The sequence below is a fragment of the Chaetodon trifascialis genome, chromosome 5 (genome assembly GCF_039877785.1).
Source record: "Chaetodon trifascialis isolate fChaTrf1 chromosome 5, fChaTrf1.hap1, whole genome shotgun sequence".
In the NCBI taxonomy this organism is placed as follows: Eukaryota; Metazoa; Chordata; class Actinopteri; order Chaetodontiformes; family Chaetodontidae; genus Chaetodon; species Chaetodon trifascialis.
The window spans coordinates 9,162,581-9,181,996 of NC_092060.1; the positions used below are offsets into that span (position 1 = coordinate 9,162,581).

The 19,416-nt window shown below is 42.3% G+C and overlaps 2 protein-coding genes across 5 annotated transcripts in view; both read left to right on the plus strand.

Moving 5' to 3' along the window:
• Positions 1-19,416, plus strand: part of fmr1 (fragile X messenger ribonucleoprotein 1) — a 66,784-nt gene that overhangs the window by 9,061 nt on the left and 38,307 nt on the right. The window contains exons 12-15 of one of the 2 annotated variants that reach the window (XR_011602167.1): positions 934-1,174; positions 1,639-1,839; positions 2,445-2,524; positions 3,102-6,876. Coding sequence is in view for 1 of the 2 variants with exons in the window: in XM_070962122.1 (XP_070818223.1) it covers positions 934-1,174; positions 1,639-1,839; positions 2,445-2,524; positions 3,102-3,299 (720 nt within the window). In the remaining variant the exon portion in view is untranslated. Of the gene's footprint in view, positions 1-933; positions 1,175-1,638; positions 1,840-2,444; positions 2,525-3,101; positions 12,254-19,416 lie in introns of those variants that run through there. The other variant, XM_070962122.1, reaches the window with a different exon arrangement.
• aff2 (AF4/FMR2 family, member 2) overlaps positions 19,103-19,416 on the plus strand; it is a 134,462-nt gene continuing 134,148 nt past the window's right edge. For all 3 annotated transcript variants that reach the window (XM_070962112.1, XM_070962113.1, XM_070962115.1), the window contains exon 1: positions 19,103-19,379. In XM_070962112.1, coding sequence (XP_070818213.1) covers positions 19,327-19,379 — 53 coding nt within the window. In that variant the 5' untranslated portion in view covers positions 19,103-19,326. The remainder of the gene's footprint in view (positions 19,380-19,416) is intronic.

Below are 19,416 nucleotides of genomic sequence, written 5' to 3' on the forward strand. Positions count from 1 at the left end.
AACTGTCAGAAACATAAGTGTCGAGGGTACACATACATTTTTATCACTTCCTCCTTTATCTTTACTGGCAATCACATGGAGAAACCAAATCCAGCATAGTGATAGATGCAGCACTGTGGCTTCATCCTTAATCGCTGCGAGAACTCAATGTTTACAGAAACAGACAGCAGCAGACAGTAGCTGGATTTGCTGCACTGATGCAGATGAACAGAAACCTCAGTACAGTGAGTATCTTGCATACAGGAAGTAAAATAACCAGGTTTTTCAGTGTATCATGGATCCCGAATATTGTGGCGGGTTACTTACATTTGTTGTTATGGGCACAGGGTCACCTAAATGAAACAATAAATAAGTGGCACAGTTAAAATCGTTTAAAGAAATAACATTGATGGGTCCTTTTTAAGCACTAAAGGTTTAACAGTAAACATGAAATGTACATAGATGCATGTTGGAGTTGCTAGAACTTCAAAAACATGATTCCGCTTACAGAGTGATGTGTCTTTTACCTCATAAACAGTCTTTGGCTGAGGACAGGCAGCCGCTTTTCAGGCAGCACACCAGCCTGACTTTCAAGTTCCATTGTGGCCTGTTATTAAGTTAGTCATAGAATTTAGTTAGCGACAGCTGATATGACCTGACTGATACTGCAGGTAGAGGGAAGGAGGGGCTGCGACCTCAGCCAGAGGGTTTACAAGAATGTTTAAGATGTTTTAAGAGATGTGGTAAATTTGGCCAAACAGGCTACGTACTGTTAGCTTAACCGCTCTGTGGTGGCGGCGGTGAATGGTGGACAGTCACAGTCTAACCATATTTTTCCCCAATATTGAGTGATAGTAACTGATGACCTGTAGAAACATACAGAAAAATGACCAATGTCCACAAACTTGTGCACATCCTCATTTTCATGTTTTTTTTAATTGTTCATGTCCACAGGAGGTGGATCAACTTCGGCTGGAGCGCCTCCAGATTGACGAGCAGCTGAGACAGATAGGAGGGGGAGGTGGAGGAGGAGGGACGGGGCCCCGAAACCTTAAAGACAAAGCCTACGTGTTCGATAACGGCATGGGGCTGGGGATGGGGAGAGGAGCGGGAGGCGGAGGAGGGAAGCCCTACATTGGAGGGGGAGGAAGAGGTGGCAGAGGGCGGAGAGGAGGAGGTGCAGCTTTCGCCTCAGGTACGATAGAATTACTACGTCTCCATAAACAGCAAGTGAGCTCATTTAAATCAGTTCATATCTTTTTCAGGTCTGTCTTTTTACTGTGCTGTACGCATTAAAGCTGAATGATGTGGCACTTTGATATAAAGAAGTCACCTCAGTTAGGTCTCAGTATAAGTGCTGTCATTGGTTTGGATATGAGTGAAGAAGCAAAAGAGCTGATTCTCTGGCTCAGATTGAGGTTATTTTCAGCCATATTTGATGAGAGGTAATTACTTCACCTTTTGTGCACAGTGGCCTCATTTCTGGGTAAAATAAGTGTTCTGACTTCTGATATTTGAGCGGATATTATATGAAACATCCAGCTAGTACAAGGCTGTAATCACTGAATGGAGCCAGGCGATGACTTTATTATGAAACCAAACAATTCTTCAGCGCTTAATTGCTTAAATGAGGCTTGACTTGTGTCCTCTGTCCTCCAGGCACCAACTCGGAGGCATCCAACGCTTCAGAGACCGAGTCAGACCACAGAGATGAGCTCAGCGATTGGTCGCTGGCCCCCACCGAGGAACTGATGACAGGAGGCGGGACCCTGCCCAGACGGACAGATGGGAGGAAGAGAGCGGGCGGGGGAGGGCCGCGGGGACGAGGGGGAAGAGGAAGAGGAGGGGGAGGGTATAAAGGTAAGCAGTAATTATCATTGGCTGTCATCCATCTTTTCACAGCGATCTCCTGTCATTCAGGACTTTATAGAGAGATGAGGTAAATATTTACAGCTGAAAAGCTTCACAAACAAACTCTCAATCAGTTATACGTCTGTGTTCTGTTATCTTTGTACCATTCGGCTGGAGATGAGGCTTATTTTGAAGATAATGATCTTTATTCAAGTTATAAGGAACAAGAATGAGAATGAAATGTGGGTGTAGTGAGATGCTTTTCATCAAATTATGGAAGATAAAGAATGGTAATGAACGCAATAGCAAGTTCCCTGCTGACTCCCCTCACTAATACGTTCTCACTGAGTGTTTACTTTGCAAGGAGATCCACATTTACATTGAAAATAAGAATTCTCCCAGACATAAACCTCCTCCTGACGCATAGATTTAACCCTGTTTTCAATCTGCTAACTGTCGGTGAGCAGCTGTCTTAGACTGCAGACATATGTGAAGGTTCTGGCAACATGACAGTGAGTCAGTAGATTTGGGTTTCACTTTGTCCCAGGACTAGTTTTGATGGGACTGAGGATGATGCCTAAGCTGAGAGTCAGGCTCTGTTTGTCCCGGTTTAGGCGATGACGTGCAGTGGAGCGAGCCGAGACCTCGTCATATCAGAGACCCCAAGACAAGAGTGCAGGAGGACACTCTGCAGGTAACACACACGCATCCTTGTGTTGTATTTAAATCTCAACAGGACTGAGGAGACAGTCACACAAAGCTGCCTGTGTTTAAATTAAACACACACACACACGTGCGTCTTTTTTTCCTCATCTGGACTTGCAGTTATCAAGTGTCTCAGAGTAGGAAATCAGTCCAAACTGGCCAGAAACACATACCTGACCCTGCTCTTTGAACAAGGATAAACACGGTGCCAACATCCCTGACCTAGGAAACCACTCCTGTGTCAGGCAGTATTTAGGATCGATCCAGAGCAGATGGCAGAGAGCTGATGTGAGGATAACGAGCTTATTGAAATATACCAATTTGGCCAAAATTGAATTGTTTTAATGACTGCCTTTGTGCGAGTTTCTGAGGACAACACATGCCCTCTCTGCAGAAACTATTTCTGCAGTAATTAATCCCACTTGGCTTGTGCAGCACCTCCATTATCACACAGACTGAAACTAAGAACTAAAGCTTATTGGTGCTAAAAAAAACTAATATTTGATTAGAATTTCTACTTGGAAATGCTGTAAGATGATGTTGATGTCACACGCCGTCTCCCACAGATCCGTGTTGACGGTAACAATGAGCGTAGCGTGCAGCACTCCTCAGGGGGGCGAGGAGGTGGGCCTTCCTCATCCCAGGGTGGTGTCAGCAGCGGCGGTGAGGGTCCGTCTCGCCATCACCATCAGAGGCCCATCAGAGACCGAGGGATGAAGAAGGACAAACAGGACGCTCCTCCGCTGGTGAACGGAGTGTCGTAGATACACCACTGGAGGACCCTCTCACTTAGACACACACACAGACACACACAGACACACACACTCTCAGAGACATGCACACACACAGGCAACTTGTCATAAACCATCATAGATTCTCTCTAGTTTTTTTTTTTTTTCATTCTCTGTCTCTGTCAAACACATGAATACACATAATTCATCAGCATGGAGGAGTTCACTGTAGTGAAGTCGCAGACCAGAGGCCATCTGGCGTCTGCTGGTCTGCTCTGTTGAGGTACTGGTCTGGTTTGTGGTCGACTGGTCTGATGCATCCTGTTCTTCTCTGGAGTAACACATAAAAGAAACCACACGTTTTTGGACAAAAGGAAAAGAAGAGGAGTGATTTGACTAAAGCCCGTTTCAGGCATTTATCCCAAACACACTCCCCTTCCCATCAAAGGAAAATAATAGTTTACTTGTGTTTTAAAATCAACTAAATTGGATGATCTTTGTTTTTTCCGCTGCCCTGTTGGGACTGATCACAACAGAAAACAAAACGAGTCAAACAAATAAAGGAAATAATTGGTTGACAGGAAACGAGGCGTTATTCCAGACACTTCAGAAGGCAGGATGAAGGATTTTCCCTCCTCCTCCTCCTGCTCCTGTTGCTGCACATTTTAAACTTATTGTTACTGCAGATGTTGTAGAGATGATCTGTCAGCACTGTCTTCAGTGTTGCCCACAGCTTGAGAACTTATTTTTGATGCTCTCAAGGTCCAAAGTCTAACCCTTGGAAGTCAGGTGGAGCACAGCATTGCATTTGTAATAGAAGTATCCAGTGTAGAGACCTCACCTCGTCTCGTTCAGGTGTATTTTCAGAGAGACTTAAGAACTAAATTGATAAATTCCCAAACTCTTTTAGTCATTTGATCCCAGATCAACATGTTGACACTTGGGATCAGTGAAGTGGAGCGGAGTTCAGTTCTTGTTTCAAGATGAAAAGCCATCAGGGATGCGTGGGCAATGAAATTGCCAACAGATACTTATCTCATCATTGAGGTCGTCTCTGTTTTGTTTCCTGTTGCCAAGATAATATAAAATTCCTACAGTCTGTTCAAGTGTCAGACTAAGCATGAATTGATATTAGCCTGAGCAGTGGGGAATCATAAATCTGAGGCACTCTGATGCAGATAAACTGTTATAAAGCCTCTGCAGAAGCAAAGATACAAACTCATTAGAGTCTTCAACAGGGAACAAAATGTCATGCACTGCTGTTCTTCTTAAAATTACCTGTCATGTGACTGATGCTACAGACACCTTCAGTCCATTCAGTCCACGCTGACTCTGACCTCAGATCAGCTGTGCTCAGAACCATCAGTCTGTCAAAGATGGCGAGAGGACAGTCCCCGGCCAAATTGTCTTCATCGCCAGAAATTTGCCACGTCAAAAAAGCTTTTAAGTAGGCTGCATGAGGCTTATACAGGAAGACAGCATTGTTTGAATCTCTCTACTCATTGGTTTGATTTCCCTGCACAAGCTCCTTGATGTAGCAGTGCTCAAATGATTCTGAAGTCAGTGTCCAATCCAGAAACACAGGTCAAACCTGTATACTCGCGATAATGTACAGTCTAAGCCAAACAAACCCCTGACTGAAGCCTTTACCACAGTCATGAAAAAATTCCGGAGAATCTGAGCAGACACATTCATGACAGCATTTCTGCACTGGTTTCCAGCAGCTCTGGACCTTTTCATACGGGGAGGTTCCACTCTCCCAGTCCTCATTTGTCTCATTGCTAAAGATGTGTCAGCAGGAATCCACATCCTGTACCAGACTGATGAGAGCCTTTCCAACCTCAACAGCGGGACATTTCACACAGAAGGCTTAGGGCTCAGCTAGTTCCACTTACTCACATTTCACAGCATACTCGGATGGACGGCAGTTCAGTCAGTAGAGTAACTTCTGCTCTCAGACAAACCTGATCAGATTGCAGGATTAAGGCGGCAACATCACGACTGTAGATCTCAGGTCATCTGATGACATGAGCTTTTCTTTAATTTATGAAAACCTTTGTATTTAACCTTTTTGTTTTGCAGTTAGACAACCCACTTGAAGTATTACTGCAAAAGAAACAACATCTCATTGAGTTATTACCTTGACGAAATAAAAATTTGGTGTAAGTTTTATTCCTCCTGGTTTTCCAACTTATTCTGGGCCCAAACATGTTGTGTATTAATCTGATTTTCTGTTGTCATTCTCTGTTAGGTGTGTTTTGTAAATGGTAGGGCAGAGGATGGAGTCTGACTTCTCACCTTAAGCCCGACAGATTTACTTCCAGTTACACCATATTGTAATCGTCATGAAACCACAGTATCAGGTATCGTTTCGTGACCATGAACGGTGCAGTTTTGCACTTTTTGTATGCATGATGTAAACTGTGAATTGCTCTGTTTCTTGCTTTTGGATGGCAGGACTGTGCATGTCACCTGACTAAAAACCCGCTCTAGAGTCTAAAGTCAGTTTCAAGAAGAGTTTCATCTTAAAGTCCGGTTTTCTGAGCCTCCTTTGTGAGATCTCCTCTGGATTATGAGCTCAGTCGTGGAGCTGCAGTGTGTCACTTTTCTGCCACTCGGTCATAATGAGGCTTTTTTTTTTTTTAATCTTCGTGCCTTGGATTTATGCTCTTCCATTTCTGTGAATTTGGCCCACTAAAAAGCACCTGACTGCTCAGAATAGTTCAAAGCTTTTTATACTGCCTGTGTATACCATCTGTTCTTTCATACACGGGTGTTTGTTGCAGGGGTGATTCTGTGACCCTATGCATTTCTTTCAGTTCTTTTGGGGAGGAACAATGGTGCAAGATAACTTTTCATTTAGTTCCACAACAGTTCCAGTCTTCTTTCATTGCTCTAAACTTATCCGCCTTGTGCTGGAGCTCTGAGAAACACTGACAGACTTACACAAAATAGGACTCGACAGTCGTGTTGTCAGAGTAACTCTGTCTAACCAGTGCAGGTTTTCAGACATCAAAGAAACAGACAAAACAAACAGTGTGTAGACTTCAGGCGCTCATCCTGAGGTAATCCAACCTGCTGTTGGGTTTGACACCTCCGAGAGTTACTGACTTCATACATCTTCTGCATGGAAATATCCCCTGTGGCATCATCAGCAGAATAAATCGAGTACAGCTGAGGTGGCATGAAGGCCTTTGAAGCTCATGTACATTCTCAGTTGTCCCAAATTGTATCCTAAAATGAACCTGACTGCAGTAACGTAGGTGGGCTCGTGTAAAGTATTTGTAGATTTATGATTGAGGGGAGATTGATGATAGCATTAGCTTGAATAAAACTGTTAAAATGTGAGAAAGTCACTGTAAAACAAAAATGCAAAGCAAAAAAAAAAAAGTTTGTTGAGGTTTCTCTGTGCATTCATAGGCTGATTGATGTTTCATGAAAACACTGTAGAACATCATAACTGTAACACTGTAACAGTCTAGTATCTGATATTTAGGCTAGCAGACGAGCTGTGTTACTCAGTTGTGTCGCTATGTGTGAATGTTGTGGGATCAAGTACTTGACGGGTAAAATTAGCCTTTAAATTTAGCTTCCCTTTTTGTGGCGCGAAGTCAGATGAGAAGATTGATACTGATGTCTGGAAGGTAGACATGAAGCCACAGCTGGACTGGAAACAGCTAACCTGGCTCTGTCCAAAATCTGCGTACCAGCATCTCTAAGGTCTAGTTTAATCTGCACAAAAACTGAACATTTGTGGTTTGATAGCGAGGTGGAACTACCTACTTGTTGACCAGACACAGCGACCTTCTGACTCACTGTTTTCTCCTCCTCCTAGCTTTCGTGCTAAGCTAAGATGACTGACTGCTGGTTCTGCAAACAGACATGAGAATGGTATCCATCTTCTCATCCAACTCTTGGCGAGAAAGCGTATTTCCTAAAATGCTGAACTATTCCCTTAAAAATGGCTTTCATGGCGAGCATCTTCAGCATAGCATAACATTACTTTACGGTTGGCTGGATCAATTTTGAACCAGGCAGACACAACAAAGAAACTGGGCTTTGAAATCAAACTAGCCACCGTGCTCCGTCTGCAACAAAGGCTTCAAATCTTGTGTTAACAACAGCTTGTGAGATCTCCACATGCTATAGGCTGACTTATCATTTGGGGCCACAAACTCGTAGCTAGACAGCTGCGAATGCTCAGAGAAACCTCACCACATTGTGTGTAACATGTGCCTTTAATTGTGGCTTGTATCACAACTTAGACATGTAAATCAGGGATGATGAGATGTTCAGAATGGACCAGATGTGTAAAGGTGGCTACTTCCTGTTGTGACATGATTGACTCACCCCGGGTCATCACTGGCGATGCTGAGTATTTCCGAGCTTCCTTAAGACTCAGAGGGCGGGTGTTAACTGTACAGTGACTGTGGCGCACCAGGGACCTGCCTGCTTTGACCTCCTGATCCTTTTTAAACACTGAAGGTGTTGTATTCTTGTATAGTCGACAAACATGAGCCTGTAGCTTCTGACCTGGTTCAGCTCTTCTGTGAAATGGATTCAGTTACTTTTGTAGACTTTCATGACCTGGAGTGGCTACTTTGACACCTTTGCTTGTGTTTCACAGTCAAAGACTCCACACAGACCCCTTTTTAAAAATGCTATCTTGAAATGCAAAATAGTGTAACCCAGTGAAACTTTATTCCCTCTCTCTCTAACTGAAGACATGAAAGGAACTGAAAAGATTTCAGAGGTTGAGCCAGGTCTTATCTTTACCAGAGATCAGTGTATCTTTCTAGTCTTGCACTGCATGTACATCTTTATTATGGATTTTGGAGACTTTCTGTAGGTTCGGACACATGTTAAAAAGAGACATCCATAAGCTTAGTTTTCTTTGAATCAGTGTTACGTTGTTTCAGTTCAGCTGCCAGTGATGAGTTACATTTTCTGACAACCGTCAACTTGGAGTCAACGATCTTAGAAAATGTCAAAGAAATGGTTATGTAACACGATGAAACAAGGTTTTTTTTTGTTTGTTTGTTTTTTTAGAAGTTAATTTCTCTTTTTCAGAAGTATTATTGGTGTCAATTTCTCTCTCACTAATCTGTTAGGACCTTTGCTTTCACTGTTCCCAGTAAGCATTCTCTGGAGTGAAAGTAACCTCTATATTGTCAATAGAGCATCAACAGTATGGAGTTCATTTGTATTGTAAAAAAACGAAGAAAAAAAAAAAAAAATCAAGATGGCATAAAGAAGCGGGTGGCGTACTGTATATAATGATGTCATTATTTGTCTGAGAAAAGATTTGTACTATTGTTTCAAATGTGCACTTATCCTGAATTTTCTTTCTTTCTTTCTTTTTTTTTTGCTGTTTAATATCAGTTAAATGCTAGAGCTCTTGATAATAAACTTTATGATGTGTGAAAAAATAGTATCCTCAGTAGCAGGGTTGAGCCGCACACAGCTGTCATTAATAATGAAATGTCCATAGTGCTGCAGAACTTGAAAAATAGCATTACATTACAGACAGAGGGTGAGTTCGTTTTTTTATCTGACAGGGAAAATCCACCCTAACACTGAAAGCCCTCATTGAATCCTGACTGACATAATGACTGAATTTCCATTTTGAGACGAACAGTCCTTCACGATGCACAGAACACTCACTGGCATTGTGTATGAGGAGGCTTGGTTTGCATGGTGACCGTGTTTTCAGTGGAAGATTAAAGCGTTTCTCCAAATATATTCTAAACTACACCTGTGGGTTTGGTGGCTCTTTAAAGTATTCAGCTTCACCCTTAATGCGCACTAGTGGTTAGAATGAATTGTAATACTATGTCTGGAGACATTTCAGTTGACATTTGGACACAATTAGAATCGATGAAAGTGACTGAAAGCAGCCACTTTTGAAGACCACCTTTCAGGCCCACAGGGGTTCAACATCTGCTGTTAAAACATTTTGGGTGGATCAGTGTGAATGTGACCTTTGGAACAGTAATCTGACCCCAAAACGAGTATGCTCAACATCCTCTTATCAGTGTTTTTATCACATGACCAATGTTTTGCTCTTAGGCCATGTTGAGGAGGATCCTTAGATTCAGTTTAAATGAAAAAAATAGAAGTATCAGCAGTCGCTAACATTTAAAGTAATAAATGAACACTTTCAGAAATACACTGGACTTAGATCAGACAATCAGTATCAATCTCATGTCTGTGTGCTAACAGCCAGGAAAAGTTATCTTAGCATAAAAAGTGGAAGAGAGGATAATTAGGTCACCACCAACGGAAAAGTAAGAAGTTGTGACAAGTCCAGCATATTCAAATTCAATAAATGAGATACAAGTGAGTGACCTGTAGTGACCTGTCAGGGTGTATGTAGGTGCCTGTTTGTTTATGGCTGCTTACAGTCTCAAAGCCAAGCTAAGCTAATTGTCCTCTGGCTCTCATTATGCACAGACAGGAGAGTGGTACAAGCTTTGTCATCTAAATGTGTATTTTCCAAAATGTCACAGCTCTTTCAATCTTATAAAGAAAGCACATCTTGGTCTCCCTGCTAACATGTACCATACTGTAGCTCTGGGAGAAGTTTGTCTCCTCCATTAACTGAAGTAGCCAGTGTTTTATGGTGGGTTTTCCCTTTAATTTTCAGTCACCAGAGTGATGGATAATGATAAGTGTTTCATTTAGATTTTCTCAATGTTTCTTTTGTTCTTTTCTTTTTGACTGGTGTAAAATATTCCTAAGGTTAAGCCAGCATGATGCTGGTGGTGAGACTTGTGTCCCAAAAGCCAGTTCCCCTTGAACTGACAAAAAGAGCCACATGCAGGTTTGCTGCATGAAGGTGTCACAGACCTTGGCGATGCATTGGATGCTGAGTCTACAAAGGTCCAACCTTCACATCAGCTCTGTTGTGTCACACCAGAGACAATGAATTTCTTTGCTTCTGCGGCTGTGCTTCAACCTGCTTGTTGGTGTATTTTATTGTGCCTCCAAACACCAGGTTAAAGTCGTATGTTACACTTTTGAACTGCTGGAATTGAACGAACAAAAGCAGTTTAATGGCTTTTTCATGCTTTAGTTTGATTTTTTTTTAGAGGCATTAATAACAAAGTGTAATGCTAAGCCAAGGCTTGTACTATAGTGGATAATGTTAATTTAAAAAAAAAAAAAAAAAAAATTGGGAGGACTGTTGCATGCTTACCAGTTGGGGTCATTCAAGAACTGTTGCTAAGAAAGCATTTCCACAGTGAGGATCTCCCATAACTGACTGGTTGTGACATCAATATCCAATCCTACTGTTTTCCAGTGGCCTGCCATGGAAACTGCTAATTTAAGATACTGAATACAGTCAAGATCGTGGCAATAAATGTAAATGTAGCGTTGGAAAAACATTGCAGATGCGGTCATATGGAAAGCTGCAAGGCAAACCTACAAGTAGGTCTGTGAACCATTTGGGATCAAGACGAGGAACAGTGTTCGCACATTTGATTCAAGCAGAGTACATTTTGATTCATGCTGGCAATTTAAGGTATCATATGGGTTACCCACTGGCACTATGATGAACATTGCTGAGAACATGTACTGTTCTTAAGATGCTACTTGGCACTGTCTTATGTTTGCTGTCCTCAATGCAATCCTCTGTCTCCAGCACATCAGAACAGTACCATGACATATACTCTGGTCCCCCATAAAGTAGAATGGCACTACCAAAACTGTACAATCCTTAAAGACTGAGTATGAAAGAGTCATGCTTCTTTAAAATACTGAATCACTGTGAACTCACGTGAACTTTTCATATTAAAATCGATGACTGTATGTTCTGTTAATTCATTTCGTGAACAGATGCTGTGACATTCTGGCTGTAATGTCTGTAATCATGGAGGGGGGTCAAGGGTTTTGGATTTCAGATTTGTGGCTTCAGACATTTTGGATCTTTCCAGCATCGTCATTGTAAACAAACTAACTAATTAAGTGAAATTAATTTCGATTTGCAGAAAAGAAGCATTGGCAGCAGTCACATGGTCACAGGTTTCATGTCGGTTGACAGGGTTCATGATAGTTGTGGGGTCGTTCAGTTACTCTCGTGGAATGTTTGTATGTTGAGGGTGTTCTCCAAAAAATGCTTTTCTTGATATTCAGCTGTTGTGATTGTCTTGAAAGGTGTGCTGTTCTAATGTTCTGGTGCACAGGGTGTATTTTTTTTTACCCATGATCCAATGGGTTGCATAAGGGGAATTCTGGTGGCTTCATTTTGCATTGGCCGTGAATGACGTTCACCATGCAATGCTCAAATTTGAACAAGGCATTAGACTGATTTAACCAGTTCTTACTGTTAAAGCTACAATACTGTGTTGTGTTGTTATGCGAATGTGGTCAGGTTACGGAGGTATTGACCCAACCTTGTCCACAAAAACTTCGATTTTGACATCCCAGAAGAGATGTTCTCAAAAGAACAAGTACTGTCTATGTCGAACATACAATGATCATTGAGAAAGCACAGGAATTTGAATCGGGGAGTCCCAATTCAGTTCAGAAATTTTTAATCGTTTTAACTGGAAAAGTGTCTTGTATGACCTTGTGCATCCCCCCCTTCACTCAGCCTTTAGTCCAGTTGGGGTTGATTCATGTGGAACCAACGCAAGAATTGATGACCCAAAAACGTTCTTGTTGTTGCTCGCCAGTCCACAGCAGCTTTCAGCAGTCGTTTATTTGCAGAATGTATATAACATCAATAAATACTCACTAGGCTCTGCTGTGGGGCTGTTCGACAGTACAGCGCCAGAAAGTGAAGACGCACGGAGAATCTGTAGATACTTAAACCAGGGTAGTCAACAAAGCTGTAAACCTTGTGTGCACTTTGGGGCATTTTTTTGTTTCCTTTTGTACATACTACTAGCATTTAAGATGTTTGGATTGACATGTATGGTTATAGTGCAGTATATTTTGTATGCAAGCAGTTTCAATAAATAAAGGTTGATCTTCCTCCGTGAGCTGCGGCTGATCACTGCATGTTATGCCTTTCACAGTAAAGGGTGCAAGAATTTTAGCGACCATTGCTTTACAAGCTCATGTTAAATGAGGTTTTAACCCATTCCCTCCGCTCCACCCACTTGTTTTAACTTACCCTTAAGCTGCCTTTAAATCCTACACTTACCCAAGCACAGATCAGCTGCTCACCTGGCCATATATCTACTTTGTATCTGCTCAGGTTAAACTACAGTGGCTGGCCCAACTGGCTTGGCATCTGCATTTCATGGCCCACTTGGTTGTCCAGCCACCATCACTGTACATAATATGTGGTTCCACCTGACATACCAATACCACTGCTCTAGTTACATAGCAGTCCCACTGTTAGGAGAAACCTTTCCTGAAAGATGTTCCTTGACCTGCCTTATCAGGGAAAAGAAAGTGGTATCAAAATGAATTTATTAGTGTAAGAGTGCAGGGAAACCTACAGGCCCATCAGCTAATAACTATTGGTCCAGCGTCCCAGAACCCAGTTCAATACAGTCCTCCGTAGCATATTTTGGGTTAAACTGTCACATTAAAGTTAAAAGGATGATCCTGTAGGAATTTAGTGATTTATCTCCCTTTACCAGCTTGCCGTCTAGCCAGCAGAGGCTGCTTGGTATACAGTGCACAGTGAGAATACTAGAGTAGATTTTTCTAAAAATAGTAACCTGCACTTGAGACATAAAAATGATTTGGTGTGACACCAGGTAAATGCATGGCGCAGTTGCAGCGGTGCAGCAGATAGTGTCAAGATTTTGAATTTCTATTTTAAAAAGTCTGTTTCTTTAAAATATAAATGAACATTAATCTTAGATTGATCATGTGGGCATGGTGTAAGTCACTCTCTGACCCGTGTGATGATTAAATGACAAAGTGGACAGACATGCAAGCAGCTCTGTGAGGCTGTTTTGTGCACTGCAGTTTTTGGCTCTTCAGCATTGGCCTCATTTGGTGCTTGATCAACCTACCAACATGACAATGCTAAGATACTAATATTTGGTAGGTATGTTTAACATGTTCATCATGTTAATTTAACATTTTTGCAAATTACTACAGGCATTATTACAGGTATTTGGTTAGAAACCAGAGCATAGAAAATGGGAGTCACAAATCACACCATTTCTGGTCATTTGTCATCTGTCAATCATTCATCATCAGAAATGTATTAAGTACCTACGAAGTTAGTCAAAGTTACTTAATGATAAGGTTAGGGTTAGCTCATGTAATGCTAACTGAATGCTAACAAAACGTCCGTTAACCATGCATAGTTTATCTACCGACATCTAACGAAATGAAAGAACGTTTGCCAGCTTTGTGTCTGACTGTATACTGCCAACCTCCTTCAATGCGTAGTGCTGTATGTTAGTTAACACCCACAGCAAGCAGATGGCGCTCTTACTCTTGTAGATGACACTACGCTTACATCCAGATCCTGAGAAACTATCATTCTGTGTTACCTCACACTGTGATTCTGATCTGATGATAGCGCGATTCATCCGAAGGGGACAGTGAATGTCTGAACCGAATTTCATGGCAGTCTATCCAGTGGACTAGCTGTTGAGACATATCACTCAAAATCAGAAAGTAAACCTCATGGTACAAGATTGCAAGTCATTGGACTTCCTTCTCTGGGAACTTATGAATTTCTGTACAAACCTTTATGACAGTCCATCAGTTGGTTACTGAGATATTTCAGTCTGATGTAAGTCACTCTCCTTATAGCTCTGTTTTTGTCTCCAGTAACTCCTGAGGGAAATATGTGGCTCTTTAGCTTCTAAATGCTGCACTATGTTCACCAGTTCTTCAGTGGGTTTTTCAGAGCTTTTGTTTACCTAAGAACAGCTGCCCTCTGCAAACAAACAAGGTTGTTGAGAGTTGCTGGCAATAAACCAAAACAATGAGCTTAAAGATGCTAAAATGCTCCTCAGAGCTGAGGGGAACTGCAGAGGTGGGTGGCAGTGTAGTTATAGGTCCTGAAGGCCAGACTGAGAAACTTTTACTAAAACTACAAGATCTTAAACCAACACACTCTGTTAAAAACCTGGGTGTGATTTTTGACTCTGAGCAGACTTTTATTCCACATATCAAAAATACAATAAAAATAGGCTTTTATCATCTTAAGAACATAACCTTGTGTTGCATTTCATTATGTATGAAAAATGCTATATAAATAAAGTTTGATTTGATTTGATTTGATTTGATTTGATTTGATTTGATTTGATTTGATTTGATTTGATTTGATTTGATTTGATAATTCTCTGTGGGTTTGTCGAGAGCAACACCTTCCACATTACACAGTCAATGGATCCCTCGATAGTATACAAATCCTGAGAAGTACAGCTTTAAGAGCTCTTGAATACAGCTGTGGGTGTTTGTTGGAGCAGAGAGTGCTTTTGGAAAACAGGAGAAGACATAAAAGTAATAACTGTCTCAGCCTCAAACACGGTCATTATAGCCCACTATACTGTAACTTGCAATTTTGTCGTGTCACAGGGGTGGCCAGTTGGACCTCAGGGGTCTGTCTATGCTTAATTCAAGGACAAACCTATGTTCCGTTCATTAAGCTTTGTATGGTAAAGTACTGTGGCTGTGAATAGAGTGAGCATGTTTGGTCCATTAGTGAAATGACCACGAGGATGCTCAGGATGAAAGACGGTTATTACAAGGCTCCCATGTGGGGTTTTTAGCACAGTAACGATCAGAGGCCGAGGCCAAACTGTTCTGCTCCTGCACTGCTTCTCAAATTTAATGAGGAAAAACTCTTGAAATCATAAACACAATGTGAGCAGATAGCGTAAGTGTTCTAAATGATGATAGTAGACAAAATAAAGTGCCTAACCGCTTAGCAGATGTAGCATACAAAAGAAGTATTGCACTCCACAAAACACTTAAAAGCTGCACAGGCTAACTTCTGATTGGCAATTAGGAGTCTCCAGGTATAATGTGAGTTGTTATGATCTGAAAGATTTGAATGTGTGCCCTTTTTGTTAATATCATTCGTCTGATTCTTGCCGTTTTTCTGGCCTCAGTCGCACTGCTGGCCTCCTGCCACACAGCAGACAGGAGAGGCAGACATAGACAGCGAGACACGAGGTACACAGCAGGGAGGGTAAAGGTTAAGTCAGTGGATTTTCCAAATGTGTGATGAAAAAATAAGATTTAATGAACATTTTCTCTCATAGTGTAAGACTTACTTTTGGCCACATGGGGGAGCTGTGGTACTGTGTTGACTCACCGCTCGTTCACTATCAGAGAGGCAGAGAGGAGTGAGAGAGGGCCTGGGCACATATTGAAAATTCATGACACGCACTTCTCAACTTCTGCAAGATACACAGCAAGTATAATGAGCTCAAATCTGAGAACTTCCTGACTATTTTATCTTTTTTGGGGGGGCTCTGTGTCTGTGTGTGAAACTCTGACTCCTTGTGTCATCATTTAAATCCAAATTACTCGCACAGCTGTGGCTTTAACAATACTGCAAAAGACACTAACAAAGAAAATGGAGAATCTCTAAACAAACAGATACTCTCGACGCAGGAAAGACTGTGTAATGAGTTGGAATTGAATTCATGCGTGCAGCTCTCTGTACATTTGCCCTTAATTACATTTTATCTTAATGCCTGTCTGTCGTGCTTTGCCATCGAACTCTCCATCAGATCATCCTACAATTGCTTTTTTAAAATTCTGCCATATCTCCCTCTATCCTCTCCTCTCCCCCTCTCCAGTCATTCTCTGTCTCTCTGTGTCTGACCTAGTTTTGGACAGCCTTTCTTACACACACGCACACACACACACACACACACACACACACACACACACACACACACACACACACACACAAAACCACTGTTCCCGCAGGTGCTTAAAATCCTTGAAAATTGGTTGAATTTTGATGTGGTGTTTTTAAGGTCCGGAGATGTCTGGAATTTTGATTCGTGTGGCTGGAATTGATCAAGGTCATGAAACAGCACTTTCCGACAATATCGCTTATGGCTGGCAGTGTCTTATTCCCATCATGCACTATGGTTAACTCTCTTCTCTTCTCTTCTCTTCTCTTCTCTTCTCTTCTCTTCTCTTCTCTTCTCTTCTCTTCTCTTCTCTTCTCTTCATCTGAGGCTGCTGTTTGTACTTGCGGTAGTGTGATGCAGAGCAGTGCTGGCATGTTGCCCCAGACCAGACCAAAATACCCAGGCACACATGCACACACACAAGCACAGCAACACACCATCCAAAACAAAGACACAAGCACACACACACACACACAGCCTGGAGTGTATCTTCAAATATTATTTCCGATACATTTGGACTTCTCGTGTTCTCCCATCACGGGCAAGAGCATGCAGGCTTCTGCGTAGGAGGTCTTTTTAAAGGAGAGGACAGTGATGTCACAAAGGAACCACAGTTACAGCTACAGCACATGCTGAGTGAGAAGTTTCAACCATCTGGTCGATCATTATTCATAGCAAGGCGTAAACAGTAAAATGTGCTGCTGGGCATGTGTTGCAGCAAGTGCATGATACAGAGAAAGGATGGTGGGCCGCTAAACTGTTATTAACACGCTGATACCTCGGCTGATCTCAGACAAAGGTGAAGTGGTGGGACAAAGATACAAAAGTAGGTGACGAGAGCAGTTTGTGAGGGGTTCAAAGACCACCTGCACTAAGAGCTGTGCAGTGCAGAACATGTTGGGGAACATTTGTTAGTGGTAGCTTGCTGCTTCGATGCCTCTCTGTTTAAGATTATTTCACTGAAGCAGCACAAGTTAACTTTGCAGCTTGGTGTGCAAACCAAGGGATCTTGCAACAATCAGTGGTTTGCACACACTGATTGGACCAGACAGAAAAGATGGAGCTCACTCGCTGCTGTTCAGGAGGCTAAAGTTTAGAAGATACACGGGAGCAGTTGTTTGGACATCCAGTCCTATATTTAGGCCAGGTGCAAGAAAGCAGATTCAGTGACAGGAAAAGCAGAGAGTAACCACACAGCGGAGTCTGACTCCTGAAACACTGGCCAGCTGGAGCCAGACTGCTCCACACTCTTCCTGATTCTTCTTTAACGCAGAAGAGGAACAAGGACGAACGCTTCAGCTGATGTCATCCTCACAGTTCAGCCCGGTTTAAACAGATACGTGGTGTCAAGTCAAACGTTGTCATGGGAATAGAGTTCACAGAGCAGACTGAAGGAAAGAATGTGACAGTACATAAAATGTAAAGACAGAAAAAAATAAAACAGCAAATAATGAAAAGATATAGAAAGTATTTCTTTACTTTCAAATAATATATATTAAAGGGAACCAGGTTAGCAGATCTATTGGTTATCGTAACATGTCAGCCACTGCAGGAAAACTGTCCATTATGAACATTCACCACAGCTTACAGCCCCACGTCCTGGCTCAGCTTTGACCCACCTCACTTGGTGTAGTTGGGTGCAGACCACTGGTTTTCTGTGCAGTGGGTGCAATCTCTTTTGGTTTTTACCTACAAATAAAATTAAGTCTTAGTAAAACTTTTCATTTGTTTTCACGCTGTATGAATGTTTGACCCTTTGTGCTTCATGCCACTGGATCTGTTTTTTGGCAAGGTTACTGTGTTCTGAGATCTCAGCAGATACTTTGGTGAATATTCACTGGAATATGTTCTTCACGGCATCCAGAATCTCATAAAAGAAAGTAATAAAAATAATAAAAATACAACACTTAAAGCCTCGCTTCCTCTCTGCTTCTTCCTTCACTTTTCCATGAGAGCATTTCTGTGCATGGACAAATGACAGGACCTGTGTGGAGTCATACATTTCACTCCACAAACAAAAGAAATGGTTCTGCTCCTCACCAGGGCCACAGGACCACCGCTCGTAAAGGGTCCCCGAGGTCACGTCCTCAGACTTGTTCCTGTGAGTTTTAATATTCCAAACTGACCCACAAACTTAAGATGGTGCATTTTGAAGGCTGTTTCTTTTAGAGTCCTTTTAGACTACACATCCAAATGTAAAAAATGAGAAATTAGATGAAAATATAATAAAGCTTTTAATATTCTGAACCATATTTATATCCAGTGAGCAGGGAGAGGGCCTTGAAGCAACAGGAAAGGAGATAAAAATTTACAGAAAAAATTACTGAGCAGATAACAACATGAATAAAATCACTTGTTAATTCCAGCTCGTCCACATCTCCTTTGGCGGCCTTGGTAATCTAAATCCTGGCTGCACGCATGGTGCCCCGTACCAGACCCTACACCTGAACAAAGCCTGCTCATCGCTCAGAGAATGACAGCACTCACAGGCATGGTGGAGTCTGAAAAGGTGCAAAGAGATGGCACATTGTTAAGTCTCTGACTCATAAGAACATGTAGTACATAACATGATCTCCACTAGTGACTGAGTGAGTCCTCGGAGCAGAAATGACATGTCAGAATTTCACTGACTGACGTGTGGTCCCCTGATTAGTCTGATCCCAGGTCAGCAGTGACACCACAGCGCGCTTTAAAAGACAATGAAATCATTTTCCAGTTGTAGCCAAGTCACAGTTTCACAGAAGGACGCATACTCTCCCTCTGTCCCTCTGTGTGTGTGTGTGTGTGTGTGTGTGTGTGTGTGTGTGTGTGTGTGCGTGTGTGTGTGTGTGTGTGTGTGTGTGTGTGTGCGCGTGTGTGTGTGTTTGGGGGGTGGGGGTAAGGTTTATTTTTATAATATCCGTGCAGTATAAATAGCTTGTTATGAAGGAAAATGTTTGCAGTGAATATCTCAGTGTGACTTGTCATCCACAGCCTTCTTCAGTGTGTGTGTGTTTGTATAAGTGTGTGTGTGTGTGCGCTCTCTCCCTCCCTCCACCTCTGCCTGCCTGCCTGTCAGCTTGCCTCGACCACGTAGCAGCTTCCTGGCAGCGGCAGCCGCTTGTGTCTGCTCTCCCTCCTCTCTGCCACACACTCACACACACTCAGTATCAGTAGCCCATGTAGAACCACGTAGCACCAGCTCTGGATTTTAACCACCACCACCACCACCACGACCACCACCAGCAGCAGCAGCAGCAGGAGGAGCAGCAGCCGAAGCGGCAATGGATCTCTTTGAATTCGACTTTTTCAGAGACTGGGAGCTTGAACAACCATGGTAAGTCCTGCTCACACTGCTTTATTATTACTGTCGG